Source organism: Mustela putorius, unplaced genomic scaffold, assembly GCF_011764305.1.
Source record: "Mustela putorius furo isolate JIRA1106 unplaced genomic scaffold, ASM1176430v1.1 tig00003869_pilon_pilon_pilon, whole genome shotgun sequence".
Taxonomy (NCBI): domain Eukaryota; kingdom Metazoa; phylum Chordata; class Mammalia; order Carnivora; family Mustelidae; genus Mustela; species Mustela putorius.
The window spans coordinates 9983927-10006055 of NW_025422021.1; the positions used below are offsets into that span (position 1 = coordinate 9983927).

Genomic DNA, 22129 nt, shown 5'->3' on the forward strand with positions numbered 1-22129 from the left:
ATTTCCCAAAACCAAATTGTGGTTTCTTTTGTCCCTCCTACCTTGGTATCTTGGTTCTTTGTGTATCCTCCATTTGCTTTTCCCAATTTTATTTTAAAAAACAAGTTGCTCAAGTCACTTCATCCAATAGAACAATGGAAACTCATGCTAGTGTTGATTAGTAGATTAATCAACTAATGAAATAGTTGATTTCAAATAGATGTGTTTATGAACACATTTTTTTCATGCAAATGAAAGCTTGGAGTTATTAGATCCCAACTTTAGCATTTTAAAGATCTTTTGTTTTACCCCAGACCATGATGTAAGACTTAGAATTTTAAGAAAATATAATTAAGATTAAAAGCCAAACAAATCACTTTCCATTGTTATAACACCTGATACGAACTGAAGAACATATAAATCCTCCAAAATTCTGTTTTCATTCTTCTGCTTCATAATCTAGAGATAGGAAGATTCTTATGGAATAATACACAGCTGAATGTCCTTTCAACATTGTTCTTGGAGTCCCTGGCCAGCTGGATGGTTGTCTTGATGTTCACATATTTCCTGAGACTTTGACCATTTTCCTTTCCTGCCTTGCCTCCCTAGTTTTGAGGATCCATTTCGGACAAATTTTCTTAAATAAAAATTATAATGAAGGAGAGAAAGTTTAATTTTATATTCTTAGGAGGAAAAGCATTGAAAGTGTTACAAATGCCATTTAACAAGATTTCTAAGGCCTACTCATTACAGGCTGTTTTCAAGAGGACAGAATTTCAGCGTAAGGAAATAATTAACTTGGAGTTTATTTTTATAGGATTTTGGATCTGTGATAAAGGTCAGTTTTCATGTTTGTATCCACTTAATAAAATGAATTATGCTTATTTTTAAATAAATGCTAAAGTAAAAGGAAATTTTAGATCCATAATAACTCTAAATTCTTTTCAACTAAATGGCCTTATGTTTTCTAGTTTGGAACTTGTTTATAGTTTTCTCTTGAGCACATCAGGAGAGAAAGGTGGGAGAGAATATTGGATGTCAGGTGTAATGGAGTGGAGAAAACTGTTATGCCATTGATATCCTGTGGACTATGATGATGTTATCTGTGTATTTGTATATATTGTTCTCATCTATGCTTTTGTTTTTGTAGATACGTTTTTTAATACACATCAGATTAGATACTTAAACTGTGTGCATTTTTTAGAAGTATTTATATAAATACAAATATTGAACAACCTTTACTTGAGTGCTGGAAAAATTTTGTTTTATTTTTTTAATTTTTAGAGATGCCTCTACTTTGCGGGAGAGGACTTATATTGAGACTTTGGTTATCCATTTCAGAATAGGCAAGCTCAGGAGAGGGTTCTGGAGTTTTTAAGAGTGAATACAACCATTAGTTGTTTCCTCTTTGTTCTTCCAATAAAACTTCTAATGCATGCTGTGGATGATTACTTACTGGTTTGTGTATCTGTTACTGCCTGGTGTCATGAGCCTTGTAGAGTCTGCTGCATGCCTGGTGAGTGCTAGACACATTGCAAACTTGCCTTGGTCTCTCTGCCAGCCGCCAGCGTACTGGATATTCTGCTCAGTAGCATTAGGGTGAGGTAACCTACATAACCATTATATACTACCTTGTGTTGTCAGTAGCTGTCATGCATTCGTCCCACATTTAAAAAATCAAAGCCTATTGCTTTAACAAAGATGTAATCTTTCTAAAAAAAATGAAACCCAAACTCCTATTGACTAATAAGTGAATAATAAGATATGTTATAGAGTCTAAGTTTTCTACTGAAATCTCACCAACATTGTGTTCCAAACGGCTTGCCTAGGAATGGGAACTCTCCAAAGTAAATTTTTTTCAAGGGCCTACCTTCATCTCCCTACTGTAAAACCCTCAAAAAGCAGGGATTACTTTTGATTTTATACTGTGTTTCGTTGTCATTAGATACAAGAAATAAATATATGTTCCATTTGTGCCTCTTTTTCCATGAAGGGAAGAACAGATTGGGTTTGGTTTACGCATTACCACGGCTGTTACTAAAGGTTCAGGAGGTGGAAATCTAGATATGAAAGATGTACCTTCTCTCACTGGAAACAAAGCTGTAGACTTGGAGTAATATGAAAATCTAATAGTAACAAATACCTACTTTAATCTGGTAAGAATTAGAGCTGCACTTGGATGTTCAGATTAAATCAGGAAGAATTTTGAGATTTCTTTCAGATACTGCAGAGATGGTAATATTAATACTCAAGGCTACTAGAGTAGCTTAGAATTAGAGACAAAAAAAAAAAGGATATGCCATTTGGTGATAGACTCTTGAAGCATCTAGTTTCTTTAGTAATAGAAGCTCTTTAAACATAAACTATCCTTCCTGAGAAATGGACCTTCACATGTATTTGGCAGGAAGACTACTCTACTGACTGATTGTCTGGTAGTCCCTTCTGGAGGTAGGTAAAGGGTTAATAGAAATAATTTCTTGCTTAGAAAAACAGAGGAAGTCGCCTAGGAAAATAATGCCCTACCTGGAAGTAGAGCCTAGCAGTGTGGGACTGAGTCTACATGCTATATTGGTTGGGACTTTCTCTGCTAAGTTCCTGTTGTTGAACTTTTTGTTGTTGTTGTTTGTTTTCCTTTGTTTTCTTTTTTGGTCTCTTAGTTGTTCCTCTTCTTTCTCCCCAAGTTTTCCTTCACTGAAAAACTCTTTACTTCCACAAGTCTCACCATTGTTTTTGTTCAGTTATACACAAGGAATTCATTGTTTTTTTGGGAGTCCTTCTAAAAGCCTCTCTGACTTCACTTTAAGAACTGTGCAGGTGAAACTCAGCTATTGAGGACTTTTTTCCCCCCCTGACAATAAAAATGTTTGGTCTCGAGCCTATTAAGTTGGAAGCAGTGGCTCCTGCTGGGCTGGAATCCTTGGAATCAGGATGTCGTTGGGCTGATGGTAGGTGGGCTGTGTCACAGGGCTGATGGCTTGTATACCTACAGGAGGAGTTCTCTGGCCACACCGTTGGTACAGCAGCTCCTTCCAGGCTCATTCATGGAACAGGCATGGTGGCAGTCTTGGAGAAGAGTGCCAGCCCCGGTCAGAGGTAATTTTGTACTGCAGAAAGGTGAACAAGACCAGTAGGAAGCCCCATAAGGACCAGGGGAGGGATGAGGGTGGATGAGATGGGGAGACATGGTGTGGGCTGCTGGGGAAATTAAAACCTCTATTAAGACATATTTACATGATATATATGCTTCAATGTGTGTTTCATCTAGTCCTATCATCATAAGTGACTGATACAGCTAAACTGACTAATGTTATACGTCTGTGAACATTTTTACTTAATCACAGTTGTCACCATTACCTGCCCTCGTTTCCTTTGAGCAAAGAGAACATAATGACAGGCGACTTTTGTGTCTGGCCCCAATTCCATTTTCAGAGGAATTATAAACCATCTCTTTCATAAGCCCATGCTCTGCAGGAAGTGAATAAGTGGTCTATTGTTTTCTATATGTCAGAAAACGAATGGATTCCTATATCCCATAGCAAAACCGGGCTAGTATAAAACACTAGATCATGATCTTGCTGCCTAAGATGTGACTGTCATAGCTCTATCATCCAGGCCGGAGCTATGGCCACTGAAATAGCACTCCAAGGAGTGCTGCCTAGAGCCAAAGACCCTTGTTTGCCACTGGAAAGACGGGATTCTCTCTGGGGGGAAAACTTTCTGTGCAGTTTCAGTTAGTTGCCCTGGGAATATTTGAGATTATTGGGGTTCTCTTTCATGTCACACAGAACTTGATAAAATTGGGTAAGATAAAAACATCATCTCTTTGAGCTATTGTCTCACACAAGTAGAAACTCTCCAATTCTGGAGCTTTTGTATAACTTTTTTTTTTTTTTTTTTTTTTTTTGGGTAAGTGTATCCTGGTAAAGTGGTGATTATGAATTGGACCTTAAAACAATAGTTGTACTAATTATTTTTGTAAGCTTCCTGAATTAGCCTTAGGCAGCTGGTAGTCAAAATAATAACAGAAGGGAAGTGGGACACATCAAGAGGTGCCAAAGTAGGTTGGAAATTTTGTTATTCCTAGTAACTATAGTTGTAGCCTGTGACATAGTTAAAATAATTAAAAGTGTCGGGAGGGGGTGGTTAATAAAATACAGCACATATTAGTGGTCATAATAAAACCACATACAAAGTGTGAGAAGTAGGAGATGTTGAAAAAAGTACTCATGGAAAAGGACACTTCAATATTTGGGGAGATTACTATGAGTATTTTAAGCTACCATTTTAATTGTTTAAAAGATAATCCAATAGCTTATTTAGAGGTTGTTAGGAAGTTTACAAAACAGGACTTTAGTTAAAGTTTTTATTATGGAGCTTTTTTTGAGTGTAAGTCAGACATTGTAACTTTGGTTCATAAGTATCCATTTTGTGATTGTAGAAAACAGTTTCATAATTAAGTAAATTTTTGTAGTTTGAAAGCTTTTGAATCTTTGATTGTATTTGATTAGTTTCACACTAATATTCTAATATTTTCTGATCATATAAAGGGAATTCAGTTTTATTCCACCATTATATAAAACTTCTCTAGCATTATGTGCATTTCTTATCAACTCTTATAGTTGAGTTTTAGGACTTGGGACCTTTAAAATAAAGGTTATCATAAAGTAACTTATTCCCTTTCATACACTTAATATTTAAAATAAATATAAATATATTAATTTATTCTCTTTTTTTTTTTTTAAAGATTTTATTTATTTATTTGACAGAGAGAGATCACAAGTAGACAGAGAGGCAGGCAGAGAGAGAGAGAGGAGGAAGCAGGCTCCCTGCTGAGCAGAGAGCCCGATGCGGGACTCGATCCCAGGACCCTGAGATCATGACCTGAGCCGAAGGCAGCGGCTTAACCCACTGAGCCACCCAGGCGCCCTAATTTATTCTCTTTTAAAAAATATTTTATTTATTCATTTGAGGGAGAATGAAAGAGAGAGCACGAGTGGGAAGAGGTTCAGAGGGAGAAGAGTCCTTGCTGAGCAGGGAGCCAGATGCAGGACTCAGTCCTGGGACTCTAGAATCATGATAGGATCATGACATGAGCCGAAGGCAGTCGCTCAACCAACTGAGCCACCTAGGCCTCCATAACTTAAGTTATTCTTTTTGCTTTCCATTAATTTTTTCATGTTTCCTTAGTTTAACACTCAGACCTTAAATATAAGAAATCAATGTGATTAATTTGGGAGTAGAGCAGCTGGTTAATTAAAGATCATAAAAAATCTTCACTGATCTCCCATATTTAGCTCTAAATACTTTTTGTAACTCTTACTATTTTAACTATCTTACTATTTAGCATATTTTACAACTGTTGAAATTCCATGTAGGTTTAAGGGTGAACTTTTGTATTGATTAAAATCCAGGATCCCATGAATTGCTACTGAGTTAATTTTTTTTGTTTTTAGAAACAAAAACCCATATATTTCATATGGGTTTATGGAAGGTGAAAATAATTTAACATGGTTTGTAAACTCTGACACAGTGTTGCTAATTAGGCAAGAAATAAATGTTACATTCCATCTGAAAGGAAAGATGAGAATCCCTTCTCCCCAGTGACATCCAATGCCTTCTTCCAACTTCCTGATAGCTGTGACCTATTCAGAGCTGTTACATTGAGTCCAGACTGGTAGGATTTCCAGTTCCGGATTCTTCCACCTTCTTATTCTCCCAATAGCAATGCTTTTATCAAGAAAAAAGTATATAAAACTAAAGGGAATCCATTAAATCATTTACAATGTGAGATTGGTATCTTATTCAAAGAATTTGCAGAAATTAGAGAAAAGAGCATAGTTGGAGATTATAAAACATTAAACTTCCACTAATTAGTAAAATTGATAGCTATGGATGGTAAAACACTTCCACTAATACAATTGGCATAAACTTGAAAATAATTTTTGTTCTTAAGACATCAGTAAAACAGGCTTCCTGCTTTCTTAACTTTGCTAATGATTCTTTTTTCCTTTCCTTTCTTTTTTTTTTTTTTGGCATGAGCTTCTAAATTAGGCTATCCAGTCTATGCTTGTTAAAGTACCAGTCATTCGTGAATTGACTTTTATTCTAAGTGTAGAACTGTGTAAGAAAGTGACTGACGTTGTTAGTGCATGAAGACAAGCTGTCAGAGGGTTTTGGTTGTATGTTACACAGCTTGACTGGTTCCTATCTAAAAGTTAGTGTACTGTGTTTAGTCCTTCTTTATTTAAACGTGAATCACTAATTTCACTTATCTTAAAATATTTTTAATAGCTGGGACTAATAATCATGCTTTTTATGGGGATTTTGAAGCTTTGTGTCAAGACCATATTTTTGACAATATCAGAAGCTTTTAATAAGGTGCTTGCTGCTGAGCTAATGATATGCTTTTGGTAGTATTTCTTATACCTATCTTCAATAGACATTCAGGCTAGTGTGAATGTAATAATCAAGCCTCAATCAAACCATACTTAGTATGACAAATATTGCATTATACTATAATTTAGGTATTCATGCTTCTGATAAAGGGCTTAATTCGACTCCTTGAGGAATCGGGAAAACACTATTGATTTTTTACTGGAATGCAAAGTAGGAGCCATTTGTAGTGCAAGATATAAATCACTTCCTAATTAAAGTAAAATCAGGAGAAATTAAGAATCTCATGGCCTTATATGTAATGGTACACAATCTTAAGTGTAAAATTATATTTTGTATCAATTGTGTTCCTGTGCATGGGTTTCTGGGCACAAAAGATTTTGCAGCTAATCTTAATAGAAGCAGATAATATTGACTTGAAATTTCTCTTAATTTCTTTCTGTAGGAACATTGCAGTGGACTGAACTACTTACTCCAGATATAATTTATTTATTTTTGTTTTCCCTTTTAAGAAAATGTCAAAGAAATATTTGGACAAACTATTATTCATCATCATATCCCTTTTAACTGGGACTGTGAATTTATCCGACTGCATTTTGGGCATAATCGGAAGAAGCATCTTAACTACACAGAATTCACACAGTTTCTCCAGGTGAGCTTAGTTTTCATAACTGGTATAAATACATGTTATTTCTCCTCCACTTCCTTCCTTTTTAGTTTTATTACCAAAAATAGCAATTCCTTGTGGCATTATACACCCATTTTTCATTTCCCATTCCCAGAGGCAACTTTTTAAAACTCCTATAATTATTTCTTTCAGTGATTACTTCCATAGCTTTAAATAATAAACTCACATTGGCACTTCTACTGTTTTAAAATCTCTTTTTTTAATTGAAGTATAGTTCACACACAATGTTAAATTAGTTTCAGGTGTACAACATGGTGATTGCCTATTCTGTGCTCACCACAAGTGTACCTACTATCTGTCCTTATACAATGCTGTTGTAGTACCGGGCTTTATATTCCCTATGCAGTGCCTTTCATCTCTGACTTATTCATGCCATAAATAGAAACCCGTACACCCCTCTTTCCTTCACCCATTTTGCCCATCCCCCACATGCTTCACCTATGACAACCACTAGTTCTCTGTATTTATGGGTCTGTTTCCGCTTTGTTCATTTGTTTTATTTTTTAGATTCCACATATAAGTAAAATCATATGGTATTTGTCTTTGACTTATTGCAGTTAGCATAATACCCTCTAGGTCTGTCACTACTGCTTTAAATGGCAGGATCTCATTTTTTTTCATGGCTAAGTAACATTCCATTGTATGTATATACCACATCTTCCTTATTCATTTATCAAGGGATACTTGGGTTGCTTCCAGGTATCTTGGCTATTGTAAATAAAGTTGCAGTAAACATAGGGGTTCACATATCTTTTCAAATTAGTGTTTTCATTTTCTTTGGGTAAATACCAAGTAGTGGAATTATTGGATTGTATGGTGCTTCTGTCTTTAATTATTGCCAGGAGCCTCCATGCTGTTTTTGTACAGTGGCTGCAGCAATTTGCATTCCCACCAACAGAGCCTAAGGGTTCCCTTTCTCCACATCCTCAACAATACTTGTGTTTTCTTATGTTTCTAATACTAGCCATTCTACTAGATGTGAGGTAATATCTCATTGTGTGTGTGTGTGTGTGTTTTAAAGAGTTATTTATTTATTTTAGAGAGAGAGCGTGGTGGGATAGAGGGACAGAGGGAGAAAGTGAGAGTGTCGTAAGCAGACTCTGAGCTGAGCAGAGCCCAACACAGGGCTCAATCCCATGACCCTGAGATCACAACCTGAATTGAAACCAAGAGTTGGATGCTTAATGGACTGTGTTGGCCATCTAGATGTTGTCTTGGAAAAATGTCTGTTCATCTCCCCTGCCTGTTTTTCTGCAAATATTTTCTCCCATTAACAACATTGTCTTTTTCTTTTGCTGATGGTTTCCTTTGCTGTGCAAAAGCTTTTTATTTTGGTGTAGTCCCAACAGTTTACTTTTGATTTTGTTTCCCTTGCCTCAGGAGACACATTTAGAGAAATGTTGCTAAGGCCAATGTCAGTGAGATTCCTGCCTATGTTTTCTCCTAGGGGTTCCATGGTCTCAGGTCTTATATTTAGGTTTTTAATCCATTTTAAGTTTATTTTTGTGTGTGGTGTAAGGAAGTGGTCCATTGTCATTCTTTTGCATAGTTTTGTCCAGTTTCCTAGCACCATTTATAGAGAAGACTGTCTTTTCCTCATTATATATTCTTTCCTGTTTTGTTGTACATTAATTGACTGTATAATTGTGGGTTCATTTCTATGCTCTCTGTTCTGTTTCATTGATCTATGTGTATTTTTGTGCCAGTACCACACTGTTTTGATTACTAGAGCTTTGTAGTATATCTTGAAATCTGGGACTGTCGTACCTCCAGCTTTATTATTCTTTCTCAAGATCGCATGGCTATATGGGGTCTTCTGTGGTTTTGTACTCTACTTTAAAAATGTTCACTTTTAGGTATTTTTCATTGAATTTGAACTGTGGAAGATTAGGAGCTGATTCTTTCACCCCCTCTCTCTATCCCACAGACTTGGATACTTTTTGTCTCATCACCCATATAATTATGTTATGATTCTGCTTAGATCAATAATCATATTTTAATTACGATAATTTTATAAATACTATGCATGACTAAAATGATTACTTTTCTTAGGATTTCTAGTTCTTCTTATTTGTTTAGTTTTCTATGTATTAATGCTAATTCATTCTTAAATTTTGCCTCAGTTATTAACATCTCATTTTAATATATTTATAACATTAGGTATTCATTCTATCAATTTTGTCTTTTTGGAGCTCTCTAGGAGCTTTTTCTTTTTTAAAAAATCCAGGTAAAATTCACTTAACATAAAATTAACCATGTAAAAGTGCATGATTTAGTAGCATTTAGTACAATCCACAGTGTTGTGCAACAAACCTTTCATTATCAGAAAAACCCCTCTGTACTCATTAAGCAGTCACTCCTCATTCCTGTTTCTCCTCAGCTCCTGGCAGCCACCAAACCACCTTCGCCTCTGTGGATTTACTTCCTCTGCATAGTGCATATGCGGTAGCCACCCCCCCCCCCCCCATTATTTACAGTTTTGCTTTTTGCAGTCTCAGTGTACCTGCGGTCAGCCGCGGTCCAGAAGCAGATAATCCCCCTTCAGATGTATCATCAGAAGTTCAGTAGTAGCCTAATGCTATTATGTCACAATGCTGACACCATTCACCTAACTTCATCTTATCACTTAGGCATTTTATCTCCTCAAGTTATCACAAGAAGAAGGGTGAGTAAAGTACCGTAAGATATTTGAAGAGGACAAGAGAGAAAGAGACCACATTCACATAGCTTTTATTGCAATGTAATGTTATAATTATTCTGTTTTATTATTATTTTAGTGATTACTGTTAATCTCTTACTATGTCCAATTTAGGAATTAAACTTCATTGTATGTATGTATGTATGGGAAAAAAACAGTATATATAGGTTTTGGTTCTATGTGCAGTGTCAGGCATCCCTTTAGGGGTCTTAGATAAAGACCCATGGATAAAGGAGGACCACTGCTGGTGGAATTATACAATATGACTTTTTATGTCTGAACTTTTCTCACTTTGCATAATGTTTTCAAGGATTATCCATGTTGTAGCATGTATTACTACCTTACTCCTTTTTACAGTTGAATAATATTCCATTGTATACATATACAATATTTTGTCTGTCCATTCATTAGTTGATGGACACTTGGGCTGTTCTCGCCTCACCTTTTGGCACTTGTGAACATTGGAGTACATGTATTTGTTTGAATACCTGTTTCCAAATCTTTTGAGTATAGCACTAGATATGAAATTGCTGTCACGTAATTTTATCTTTAACCTTTTGAAGAATTGCCAGACTGTTTTCCACAGTCCCTGCACCATTTCCTTGGAACTTTCTGACCTGCTTCATGGTTGCAGGCTGGTGTTTGTACTTTTTGCGTAGCTGTCAGTCTGTCAGTCTGTTATCTACCTTCACCATGGGAAATCCATTTGTTTTTCTTTTATGTTGACTCTCCTGTTTTTTGTATTCCATCTCTTCCTTTATTATGGTTTACTTCCTCTTTTTGGTGGAATGCTTCCTGCAAGGGCTTCTTGAGGAAAGTAAAATAATTTTTTTGTGAGACTTTCCATTATCTGAAAAACTCTGCACTGTTTACACTTAGTATGATTGGGTATAGAATTCTTTTTTTTTTTTTTTTTTAAGATTTTATTTAGTTATTAGAGAAGGATTGAAAGAGGGGCAGGAAGAAGAAGCACTCCCCACTGAGCAGGGAGCCAATGTGGGGCTGGATCCCAGGACTCTGGGATCATGACCTGAGCCTTAATCAGATGCTTAACTGACTGAGCCACCCAGGTGCCTGACTGGGTATAGAATTCTACTAGGAATTATTTTCCTCCTAATTTTGAAAACATTTCTCTTTTATTTTCTTGCTTCCTGTTTTGACACTGAAAAATCCAGTGCCATTCTCATTCTTGATTCTGTTTTGAAACATTTATTCACTCTGGAAGGTTTTTTTTCCCCTTTTCTTCAGTATGTTGAAATTTCATGATGATATTCCTTGGTGCAGGGCATTCAGTGGGCTCTTTGAATTAGAAAACTTTTGTCCCTCAATTCTTGAAAATATTCTTTTTTTTTTTTTAAGATTTTATTTATTTATTTGACACAGAGAGAGAGAGATCACAAGTATGCAGAGAGGCAGGCAGAGAGAGAGGGAAGCAAGCTCCCTGCTAAGCAGAGAGCCTGATGTGGGGCTCGATCCCAGGACCCAGAGATCATGACCTGAGTCCAAGGCAGAGGCTTAACCCACTGAGCCACTCAAGCGCCCCTTGAAAATATTCTCATTACTTTTCTTATTTATTTTCTTTCTTTCCTTTAATATGGTAAGCATATTAAATGTATGATTTAGTTTTTTCTGCTCTTCTACTTTTGGACATTTTATTAAGTTCTAATTTTTGTTACATTTCAAATTTTCAGTTAAAAAGAACTGAATATTCCTTTCTGAATATTCCTTTTTAAAAAATAGCATATTCTTTTTTCATGGATGTGCTATACTTTTCCCTTCTCCAAAGATATTGAAGGCAGGTGTTTTCTTCCTTCCCCTGCGAAATGTCTGTTTTCTCCAAGTTTCTTTTTCTTTGTTTGTGTTTCTTTGTTTGGCTTTACTCATGTCTGATTGTCTTTAGACTTCTGCTCATATTTAAGATTAAGGCTTATTGAGTTCATGGTACTACTTACTAACGCTTGATCTTATTGTAAAGTTCACTGACTGGGCTGTTCTTTTGGGGTCCCTCTAATGTCTGTATGCTCAGGTCTTTTCTTTAGCATGCCACCTGGAATATTCAATCTGACATTCTGGTTGCTGAATGAATGAGAGAGGAGGGCTGGAGGTATCAACATTCAGTATGGAGTATGGAGATGAACTTTTTTTTCTTTTTTTTTTTAAGACTTTATTTATTTATTTGGCAGAGATCACAAATAGGCAGAGAGGCAGGCAGAGAGAGAGAGAGAGAGAGAGAAGCAGGCTCCCTGCTGAGCAGAGAGCCGGATGCGGAGCTCGATCCCAGGACCCTGGGATCATGACCTGAGCCGAAGGCAGAGGCTTTAACCCACTGAGCCACCCGGCGCCCGGAGATGGACTTTCATTGACTTACCTCTTTTCAACTGCACCTGGTCTCCCCTAGTCTGAAGACCCTCTGTTACATTCTCAAGGCAGTGAACCTCTAGTTTTCTCCCAGGCTTGGGAAAGGGCAGAATCCTGGCTACAGTGAAGCAATGCAGGTGACTAACTGCATTTTAAACAGACTTCCCTCTAAACCTCTTATCTGTAGTTCCAATTTCACTGTCACTTCTGCGGATACTAGTGTAGCCAATTCCTGAGTGTTTTGGGGGTCTTGGATTAGGGGTCTTAGTCATTGAATTGCTTTTTGATTTTTTCCATGTCCAGTTTTCTTGAGTCTGCTTATCTGTCACTTGCCTTTCTGCTCTCTAATCTTAAAAATGTAGTTGCTATCTTCTTTTCTGTTCTCTTTGTCCTTGAGTGTCTGTTTTTAGTTCCTTTTCTGTGATTTTAGCAAAGAGTAGAGTTTTAGAAGACACCAGAGTTAAAATACTAGTCATTCTCATTCACTGCCACAGTTTCTGAAGCTCAGCTGTTTTCATCTCATAGTTAGATGAAATATATTTTAACATGAGCATAACTTCGTTTTTTTACCCTTTCCTTCAGTTCCCCTATTCACACTTGAAATCTGAAAGCGGACTTGTTTTATTTTTTATTTATTAGAGTATCTTTATCTTTTAAGATTGAAGTGTCATTTTAGAGTATTTTAGGTATTTTATCTTTTATAAGCCTAGGGTATTGTTTTTCTTTATGTGCATGATCACAGTTTGAACACTATATCCTGTAGGTGTGGTTGTTTGTAGAACCTAGTGCTTGTTCTAACACTTGCACATTTAGTGCCTATCCGACTGACACTGTAAAATGTGCAAACCGGAAATGTTGAAAATATTATTTATTTGAGACATGATTATTTAAAAAAGGAAATGATCCCTGAAACTAAGACTACACTATACAAATTTGAATTTAAATAAAATCTTGAAAGAAAAAAAATAAAATTAAGAAGGAAATGTTCTTCCAACTCGTGTTTTTTAAGGTTTCTCTAAAGATGGTTTGTTCTTGTCATTGGTTCCCTCACATTTATTAAGGAATATCTAATTCTACCCTGATATATTACTTATACTACATAAACTGGAGAGCTTTAGATAGGAACCTTCTTTTTTCCCCTTTTGTTTTGTTTCTCATTTGAAGTCATTAATGTTAATTTTTTAACCTTTTTATTTTGAAAGACTTTAAGTATATTTAAAAATAGAACAGTGTAATGAATTTCCATGTACCCATCAACCAGCTTTAGCAGTTATTAACTGTTGGCCAGTCTTATTTTGTCTATAGTCTCCACTGTGCTTCCTCCTGGACCATTTGGAAGCCAGTCTGATACCCTCTACAGTTTCATCTGTGATACGTTTCCTATGTATTTTTAAAAGATACTTAGGAGTCCTCCATTTGTTAACCTAATGGAAAACAGAAAATCTATCCTTCCATCCTTACTCTTGCAATGAGGATTCTGCTTTGTCTTTAATATAAAGGTCCACATTTTCTCTAATACCGAGTGTCATTAATAAGGCTTCATTGTGTCCATATTTCTGAGAGACAAAGACTTATAGATGGAGAAGACAAAGACTTGACAAAAACATAAAGAAGGTGGAAAAAAGGAGAAGTGAGGAAGGCAAAGCATATAAGACATGGAGTGGACCTGTGTCTATTTCTGATGCTGCTTAGGAATACTCTTTCTGTGGGGGATACTTCCAAGAGTATTTTAAGGTTGGAATGAAGACCTAAAATTCCTGTTTCATTTGAGTGATATGGTTGGAGGTGATAGGAAGGAACGGAGTGAGTAGGGGAATGAAGAAAGTAGAAGAGGACAGAATACACAAATATGTGGAGATTATACAACACATTCCTGAATAATTGATAATCATAGAACGAATCAAAAGGAAAATCAAAAAGTGTCATGAGACAAATGAAAATGAAAACACAACATACCAAAATGTATGAGAAGCAGCAAAAGCAATTCTAAGAGGGAAGTTTATAGTAATAAACACCGACATTGAGAAAAAATTAAGAATCTCCCTTTACATCTCAAGGAGCTAGAAGAAGAATAAACTAAGGCCAAAGTTGGCAGAAGGAAGAAAATAACAAAAGTCAAGGCAGACAAAAAGGAAATATAATAACTAGAGACACAATAGAAAAGATCAATAAAACTGAGAACTGTATTTTTTTAAGATAAACAAAATTGACAGATGTTTAGATTGAGGAAAAAAAGAAATGAAAGAGACATAAATGATAAAAGAAATACCAAGGATCATAAGAAACTACTTTGAATATTTCTATGCCAACAAATGAGATAACCTAGAAGACATGGATAAATTCCTAAAAACATATATCCTACCAATTCTGAATCATGAAGAAATAAAAAATCTAAACAGACCAATTTCTAGCAAGAAGGTTGAGTCAGTAATTAAAAAACCTCCCAAAAGGGGCGCCTGGGTGGCTCAGTGGGTTAAAGCCTCTGCCTTGGGCTCAGGTCATGACCCCAAGCTCCTGGGATGGAGCCCCGGAATCCTGTCCGGCTCTCTGCTCAGCAGGGAGCCTACTTCTTCCTCTGTCTCTGCCTACATGTGATCTCTGTCTGTCAAATAAATAAAACAAAAACAAAAACAAAAAAACAACAACTAAAACAAAACAAAACAAACAAAAAAACCTCCCAAAAAGACAACTATAAGATCAGATGGCTTTCCTGGTGAATACTACCAAACATCTAAAGAAGAGGTAATACCAGTCTTTCTCAGACTCTTCCAAAAAGTAGACGAGGAGGGTAAACTTCTTCCAAATTCACTTTACAAGACCAGTGTTAACCCTGATACCAAAGCCAGACAAGGACTCTGCAAGAAAAGAAAACTACAGGTCAGTATTCCGGATGAAGATAGATACAGATAGCCTCAACACAATATTAGTAAATAGAATTTTAAATATTTTTAAAAATTATTTATTTACTTGACAGAGAGAGCACAAGTAGGCAGAGTAGCAGGCAGAGGGAGAAGGAGAAGCAGGCTCTCTGCTGAGCAGGGAGCCTGGTGCAAGACTTGATCCCAGGACCCTGGGATCATGACCTGAGCCTAAGGCAGACACTTAACTGGACCACCCAGGTGCCCAGTAAACTGAATTTAATAGTACATAAAAAGAAGCATACACCATGATAAAGTTTGCTGGAATGCTAGGAGAATTCATCATATGTAAATCATTACATGTGGTATACCATATTAACAAGATAAAGAATAAAATCACATGATCATCTCTATAGATACAGATACACATTTGACAAAATTCAATATCCTTTCATGATAAAAATGCTTAGCAACTTAGCTGTAGATGGAACATCCCTCAACATTATAAAGCATATACATGACAAGCCCATAACTCACATCATGCTCAGCAGTGAGAAGCTAAGAGCTTTTAAGATCAGGAAAAAGACAAGGATGTACACTCTTACTACTTTTATTTTAAAAAGTACAGGAAGCTTTAGCCAGAGCAATTAGTCTAGAAAAAGAAATAAAAGACATCCAAATTAGAAGGGAAGAAATGAAATTGTCCCTTTTTGCAGATGCCATGATATATATAGAAAAACCTAAAAACAGTACACACACATACACAGTGTTAGCACTGATAAATGGCTTCAGGAAAGTATTAGGGTGCAAAATCAAGATACAAAACCAGTTGCATTTCTATACATTAACAGTGAACTATTAAAAAGAGAAATTAAGAGAATCCCATTTGTAGAACATCAAAAAAATCAACTACTTAGCAATAAATTTAACCAAGAAAGTGAAAAATCTGGTCACTGAAAACTAAGCCACTGATGAAAGAAGTTGAAGACACAAATAAATGGAAAAATAATTGTGTTCATTTATTCAAAGAATTAATATTGTTAAAATGTACATACTATCCAAAGTGATCTGTGGATTCAACACAGTCACTATCAAATTCCAATGGTACTTTTTTTTTTTTTTTTAAAGATTTTATTTATTTATTTATTTGACAGAGAGAAATCACAAGTAGACGGAGAGGCAGGCAGAGAGAGAGAGAGAGAGGGAAGCAGGCTCCCCGCTGAGCAGAGAGCCCGATGCGGGACTCGATCCCAGGACCCTGAGATCATGACCTGAGCCGAAGGCAGCGGCTTAACCCACTGAGCCACCCAGGCGCCCTCCAATGGTACTTTTTTAAAAATAAAATTAACGAATAGCTGTTGGCTTTTCTTTTTTTTAAGTTTTTTTTTTTTTTTTTTTTAATTTGACAGAGGGAGAGAGAGATCACAGGCAGGCAGAGAGAAAGAGGGGGAAGCAGTTCCCTACTGAGCAGAAAGCCCAATGCAGGGCTCGATCCCAGGACCTGAGATCATGACCTGAGCCGAAGGCAGAGGTTTAACCCACTGAGCCACCCAGGTGCCCCTCCAATGGTACTTTTGAACAGAACTAGAGAAACAGTCATAAAATTTGTATGGAACCACAAAAGACCCCACAGAGCCAAAGCAATTTTGAGAAGAACAAAGCTGGAGACCTCACACTTTCTGAATTTAAACTATAGTATGAGGATATAGTACTCAAAACAGTATGGTTTTGTCAAAAGACCAGCACATAGATAAATGGAACAAAATAGCTCTGAAATGAACCCATGCATATATGGTCAATTTCTGACAAAAGAGTTAAGAATACACAATGGAGGAAGGGTAGTGTTTTTAATAAACAGTGTTGGAAAAACTGGATGTCCACATGCAAAAGAATGAAACTGAACTCCTATCTTATACCATACACCAAAAAAAAAAACCCAAAATGAATTAAAAACTTGAGCATAAGACCTGAAACTTTAAACTCTTAGAAGAAAACATAGTAGGTAATTTCCTTGACTTCAGTCTTGGCAATGATTTTGTTTTTTTTAAGATTTTTTTTTTTAATTTATTTGTCAGAGAGAGACAGAGGGAGAGAGAGCGAACACAGGCAGACAGAATGGCAGGCAGAGGCAGAGGGAGAAGCAGACTCCCTGCCGAGCAAGGAGCCCGATGTGGGACTCGATCCCAGGATGCTGGGATCATGACCTGAGCCGAAGGCAGCTGCTTAACCCACTGAGCCACTTGCCTTGGCAACTGAGCCAATTGCCAGGCATCCCTTGGCATTGGTTTTTAAAATTTGACACCGAAAGCAAAGGCAGAAAAAGCAAAAACAAACAAGTAGGATAACATCAACATGAAAAACTGCACAGTAAAGAAATCAGTCGACAAAATGAAAAGGCAACCACTGGAATGGGAGAAAATATTTGCAAACCACATATCTGATAAGGGATTAATATCTAAAATATACAAGGAACTTATACAACTCAATTACATACATATATACATAAAAATAAAAATGGGCAAGGGACCTGAATAGTCATTTTCCCAAGGAAGACATACAAATGGCCAAGAGGTATAGGAGAAGTTTTCAACCTCACTAATGATCAGAGATACGCAAATTAAAACCACAATGAGATGTTACTTCATATTTGATAGGCTGTCTATTATCAAAGGACCGGAGACGACAAATGCTGGCAAGGATGTGCAAAAAAGGGAACCCTTGTACATTGTTGGTGGCAATGTAAACAGGTACAGCCACTATGGAAAACAGTTTAGAGGCTCATCAAGAAATTAAAAATAGAACCACCTTATGATCCAGCAGTCCTACTTCTGGATATGTATCCAAAGAGGAAAAAAAGTCACTATTTCAAAGAGGTAGTTGTACTCCCATGTTTATTGTAGCATTATCACAGTAGCCAAGGTACGGAAGCAACCTAAGTGTCCATTGGCGCATAAATGGATAAAGAAATTGTGTATGTGTGTGCGCACATACACAGACACACACACTAGAATAGCATTCACTCAAAAAAAAGAAGGAAGTCCTGTCCTTTGCAATAACTTACATGAACTTGGGGGACATTACACTATGTGAAACAAGCCAGACAGAAAAAGCCCTATTACAGGATAGCATTTCTATGTAGAATCTTAAAAAAAAAAAAAAAAAAAAAAAAAGTTGTACACATAGTAACACAAAGTAGAATAGTGGTTGCCAGGGGCTCATTGAGGAGTGGGGTGGTAAGAGAAAGCAGGAGAAACTGGAAAAAGGTCACAAACTTTTTCAATTATAACATGAGGAAGGTCTGAGGATGTACAGTGTGTCATGGTGACTATGAATAATACTGTGTTGTATAATTGAAATTTTTTCAATAGACTGTTTAGAGAGGTGGGAGAGGGGCAGACTCCACCCTGTGAGTGGAGCCCAACACAGGCTCAATCTCAGGACCCTGCGGTCACAATCTGAACTGAAATCAAGAGTTGGACACTTAACCAACTGCATCACCTAGGCACCCCTATATAATTGAAATTTGCCAAGAGAGTAGAACTTGAGGGGTCTCATAAAAAAGATAACTATGTGCGGTAATGGATGTATTACTTAACATGGCAAGATTCCTTTCACAGTGTATGCATATATCAAATCATGTTTCACACTTTAAATATATTATGATTTTGTTAATTTTATCTCAATAGATATTTTAACATTTTTTTTAAAAAGTAGAAGAGAGGGAAAAGAAAACTTTGTCAAATCATGCTGGTTGTTAATTTTGTACTTACCAGTTGAGTTTCAGCTCTCCACTCCTGTTGCTCTTTTCAAGGAAATCCAAACATTTAGATGTTTGATGATAGGTGTTACAATGTTTAGATGTTTTCCTCAGGGTTATCATCTAATTTTTTTAAAGTTATGACTATTGAAAGATTTAGTAGTTTTCATATACTTGTCTCTAGCCTGCCAACCTGTTAAGAAAAAATATTTTAGAAACTTGTTTTATTGCTGGGATGCCTGGGTGGCTCAGTTGGTTAAGCATCTGCCTTCAGCTCAGGTCATGATCCCGCTTCTCCCTCTGCCGGCCGCTCCCCCTGCTTGTACTCTCTCTCCCTCACACAAATAATTAAATAAAATATTTTTAAAAACAATGAAAAAACTTGTTCTGTTGGAGAGAGAGATAATGAGCAAATGTATTGCTTCTTTTAGAGGAGGAGGCAAGCACTCTCTTATATGTGAATTTGGTTATTATGGTCAAACCACACATTCCTCAGTTTTCATTTGAGCACCTGCAAATAGAAAAGATGTCCTTTGGGGTGCCTGGGTGGATCAGTTAGTGGAGTGTCTGCCTTAGACTCGGGTCATGATCCCAGGGTCCTGAGATCGAGCCCCCACACCAGGCTCTCTGCTTACTGGGGAATCTGCTTTTGCCTCTCACTCTCCCTCTTCCTCTGTGTGCGCGTGCTCTCTTTCTCTCAGATAAATAAAATCTTAAAAAGAAAGATGTCCCTTTAAAGAAAATTAGAGAAGTAAGTTATATAACATTAAATATTACAGCCTGGGGCGCCTGGGTGGCTCAGTGGGTTAAGCCGCTGCCTTTGGCTCAGGTCATGATCTCAGGGTCCTGGGATCGAGTCCCGCATCGGGCTCTCTGCTCCGCAGGGAGCCTGCTTCCTCCTCTCTCTCTCTCTGCCTGCCTCTCTGCCTACTTGTGATCTCTCTCTGTCAAATAAATAAATAAAATCTTTTAAAAAAAAATAAATAAATAAATAAATAAATAAATAAATAAATAAATATTACAGCCTGTCATCTAGAGCATATTGAACATAGCCTACTTCTTGCTTGATCTAATATTCATTTAATTGTAGTTGTCCAAATGTATATTAATTATTCCAAAGGTAACCTTGTCCATAATATTTTATAAATGGTGTTAAAGCTTAATTCCTGTGCATGGAAATGGGAACTATTTTCATATTTACTTACAGTGCTGTGGAGTCCAGTGTGTATAATATTAAAGCCAAGATATGGGTTTTTTAAAAAGATATTATTTATTTATTTGACAGAGAAAGAGATCACAAGTAGGCAGAGAGGTAGGCAGAGAGAGAGGGGGGCAGCAGGCCCCCTGCCGAGCAGAGAGCCCGATTCGGGGCTTGATCCCAGGACTCTGAGATCATGACCTGAGCCCAAGGCAGAGGCCTAACCCTCTGAGTCACCCAGGAACCCCAAGACATGAATGTTTAAAATAAATTAAACATCTTTTAATGTTTAATGGTGTCCTTCCTCTTCAAAACATGCAATTGGGATGTGCTTTGACCTATCTAATGTCCTATTTCCAACTTTTCTCTCTAGGAGCTACAACTGGAACATGCAAGACAAGCCTTTGCGCTGAAAGACAAAAGCAAAAGTGGCATGATTTCCGGTTTGGATTTCAGTGACATCATGGTTACCATTCGGTCTCACATGCTTACTCCCTTCGTGGAGGAGAACTTAGTTTCAGTAAGTAGAAAACAAGTGCTCCATTTTCTGTTTCTTTAAAAATTTTGAACCGTTGGGTCCCGGCTTGCCTCTGTGGACCCATTGGAGTCTCAACTATTCTAACCTTATGTTTGGTTACAGAAGGTAAACTGGTATGTGTGAGGGAGGTGGGGGTGATGGTGAATTTCCCCAGATCATAGCTTTCTCAGAGCCACCATCTTGCTTTCATGTATTTCCAAATTGTTTATCTCCATTTATAGAGTCCAACCAAAGAAAACAAGGAGTTTGTAGACAAGGGTGTGTAATTACTTTTTCCAGTGGCAGTACCTTTCCCAGACACTACTGCCTTCACTTTGGCCTCTTTCCATCCCACCAGGCTCCCAAAGCCTTGCTATAAAGATGGCTCCTTCCTCTGTTGCCTGCAGGGTGCTGTTTGCTAGAGGAATCATCACTGGCCTCTACACTGTTTTAATAACCATGGCCGAGGCAGAAGGTATGGAGGAAATACGTGGGCATCAGCCTCTGTGGCTCCCTCCTCTCTCTGCCCCTTCACCTGTGCATTCAGTCTGCATGGACCAGCTGGGTTTTTTTTGTTTTGTTTTGTTTTTCTGTTTTTGTTCTGTCGAACTGCTAATCTCAACAAGTAACCATCTGGACCATAGCAAACTGATGTCATTCACTTCCTCACAAAGAGTGGTGAAACCTTCCTCACTTACCAGTTTTCTTGTTCATGCATTGTACTTACGTATAAGTTTTTGATTGCTGCTTGTTTTACATGGAGGGAAGCCAGTGAGTACTTTTGTTGTTTCAGCTGAAGATCATTATCCCTGATTTAGACGAGGGTAGAAAGATCAACTTCTGTTCTTTTTCTTCAGTGAATTTGAACATGGAGCATGTCACCTTGTCCTACACATTTCACCTCCTTGACACCCATCTCCCACTCCCTGAACCCTTACCTCATACCCCAGCCAAAAAATGAGAGAAGGAAGGAAAGAAAGGGAGAGAGGGAGGAAAGTGGTGGTTGTGGTGGGGGAGGGCTATCCTAGGGAAGGACTCACTCAGTGCCTTGGAGTGAGGGGACCCATTTAATCTTTTCCGATTGGATCACATAGACCTATTATAGCTTCAGCTTACCAAATGGCATTTCAATTCCTAAAGGAATGTAATAAATAATTTGAGTTCTGCTTTTGGGTCACTGGCATCCAAATTCAGGCTAACACACATATCATCTATATTTGGGTTAAGGCATGTGTGTGAGGGATGGGTGCCTATCATTACCTACACTGTTCTCAGTAGACCTTTATGATTAAGGTCACACTGGTATTTCCATAAGTATTTCTTTGAGTTTTTAATAGAGAATGTTTTTAATCATATGGGTTCCTCTGACTCCTGACTTAGAAATTAGGCTTTATAAACTATGAAAAATATTCTCTTTGAGTTTATGTCCAACTGGTAGGCAGAGGGAGAGCTTACCTCCTCATCCTGGAGAAGTAATGAAGGCCACATTGCCCCCCACTGCACCTCAGGCACGAGCCTCTTCTGCACCATTCCACTGAAGATCTAATTTCTGGTGAATAAGTCATCCCTAGATTTTCTCTACATTTTTTGGAGTTTATGGTAGTTGTACCTTTCATGATGTAGAGCCCAGCACAGACTGTTAAATATCTTAATTATAAGTCGCCTTTAAAAAAAAAAAAAAGA

At 37.2% G+C, this 22129-nt stretch overlaps 1 protein-coding gene across 4 annotated transcripts in view; it reads left to right on the forward strand.

Moving 5' to 3' along the window:
• SLC25A12 (solute carrier family 25 member 12) overlaps positions 1-22129 on the forward strand; it is a 205810-nt gene that overhangs the window by 134707 nt on the left and 48974 nt on the right. For 3 of the 4 annotated variants that reach the window (XM_013052068.2, XM_004744072.3, XM_013052067.2), the window contains 2 exons: positions 6885-7024; positions 20303-20449. In XM_013052068.2, the coding sequence (XP_012907522.1) occupies positions 6885-7024; positions 20303-20449 (287 nt within the window). Of the gene's footprint in view, positions 1-2968; positions 3073-6884; positions 7025-20302; positions 20450-22129 lie in introns of all 4 variants that reach the window. The other variant, XM_004744071.3, reaches the window with a different exon arrangement.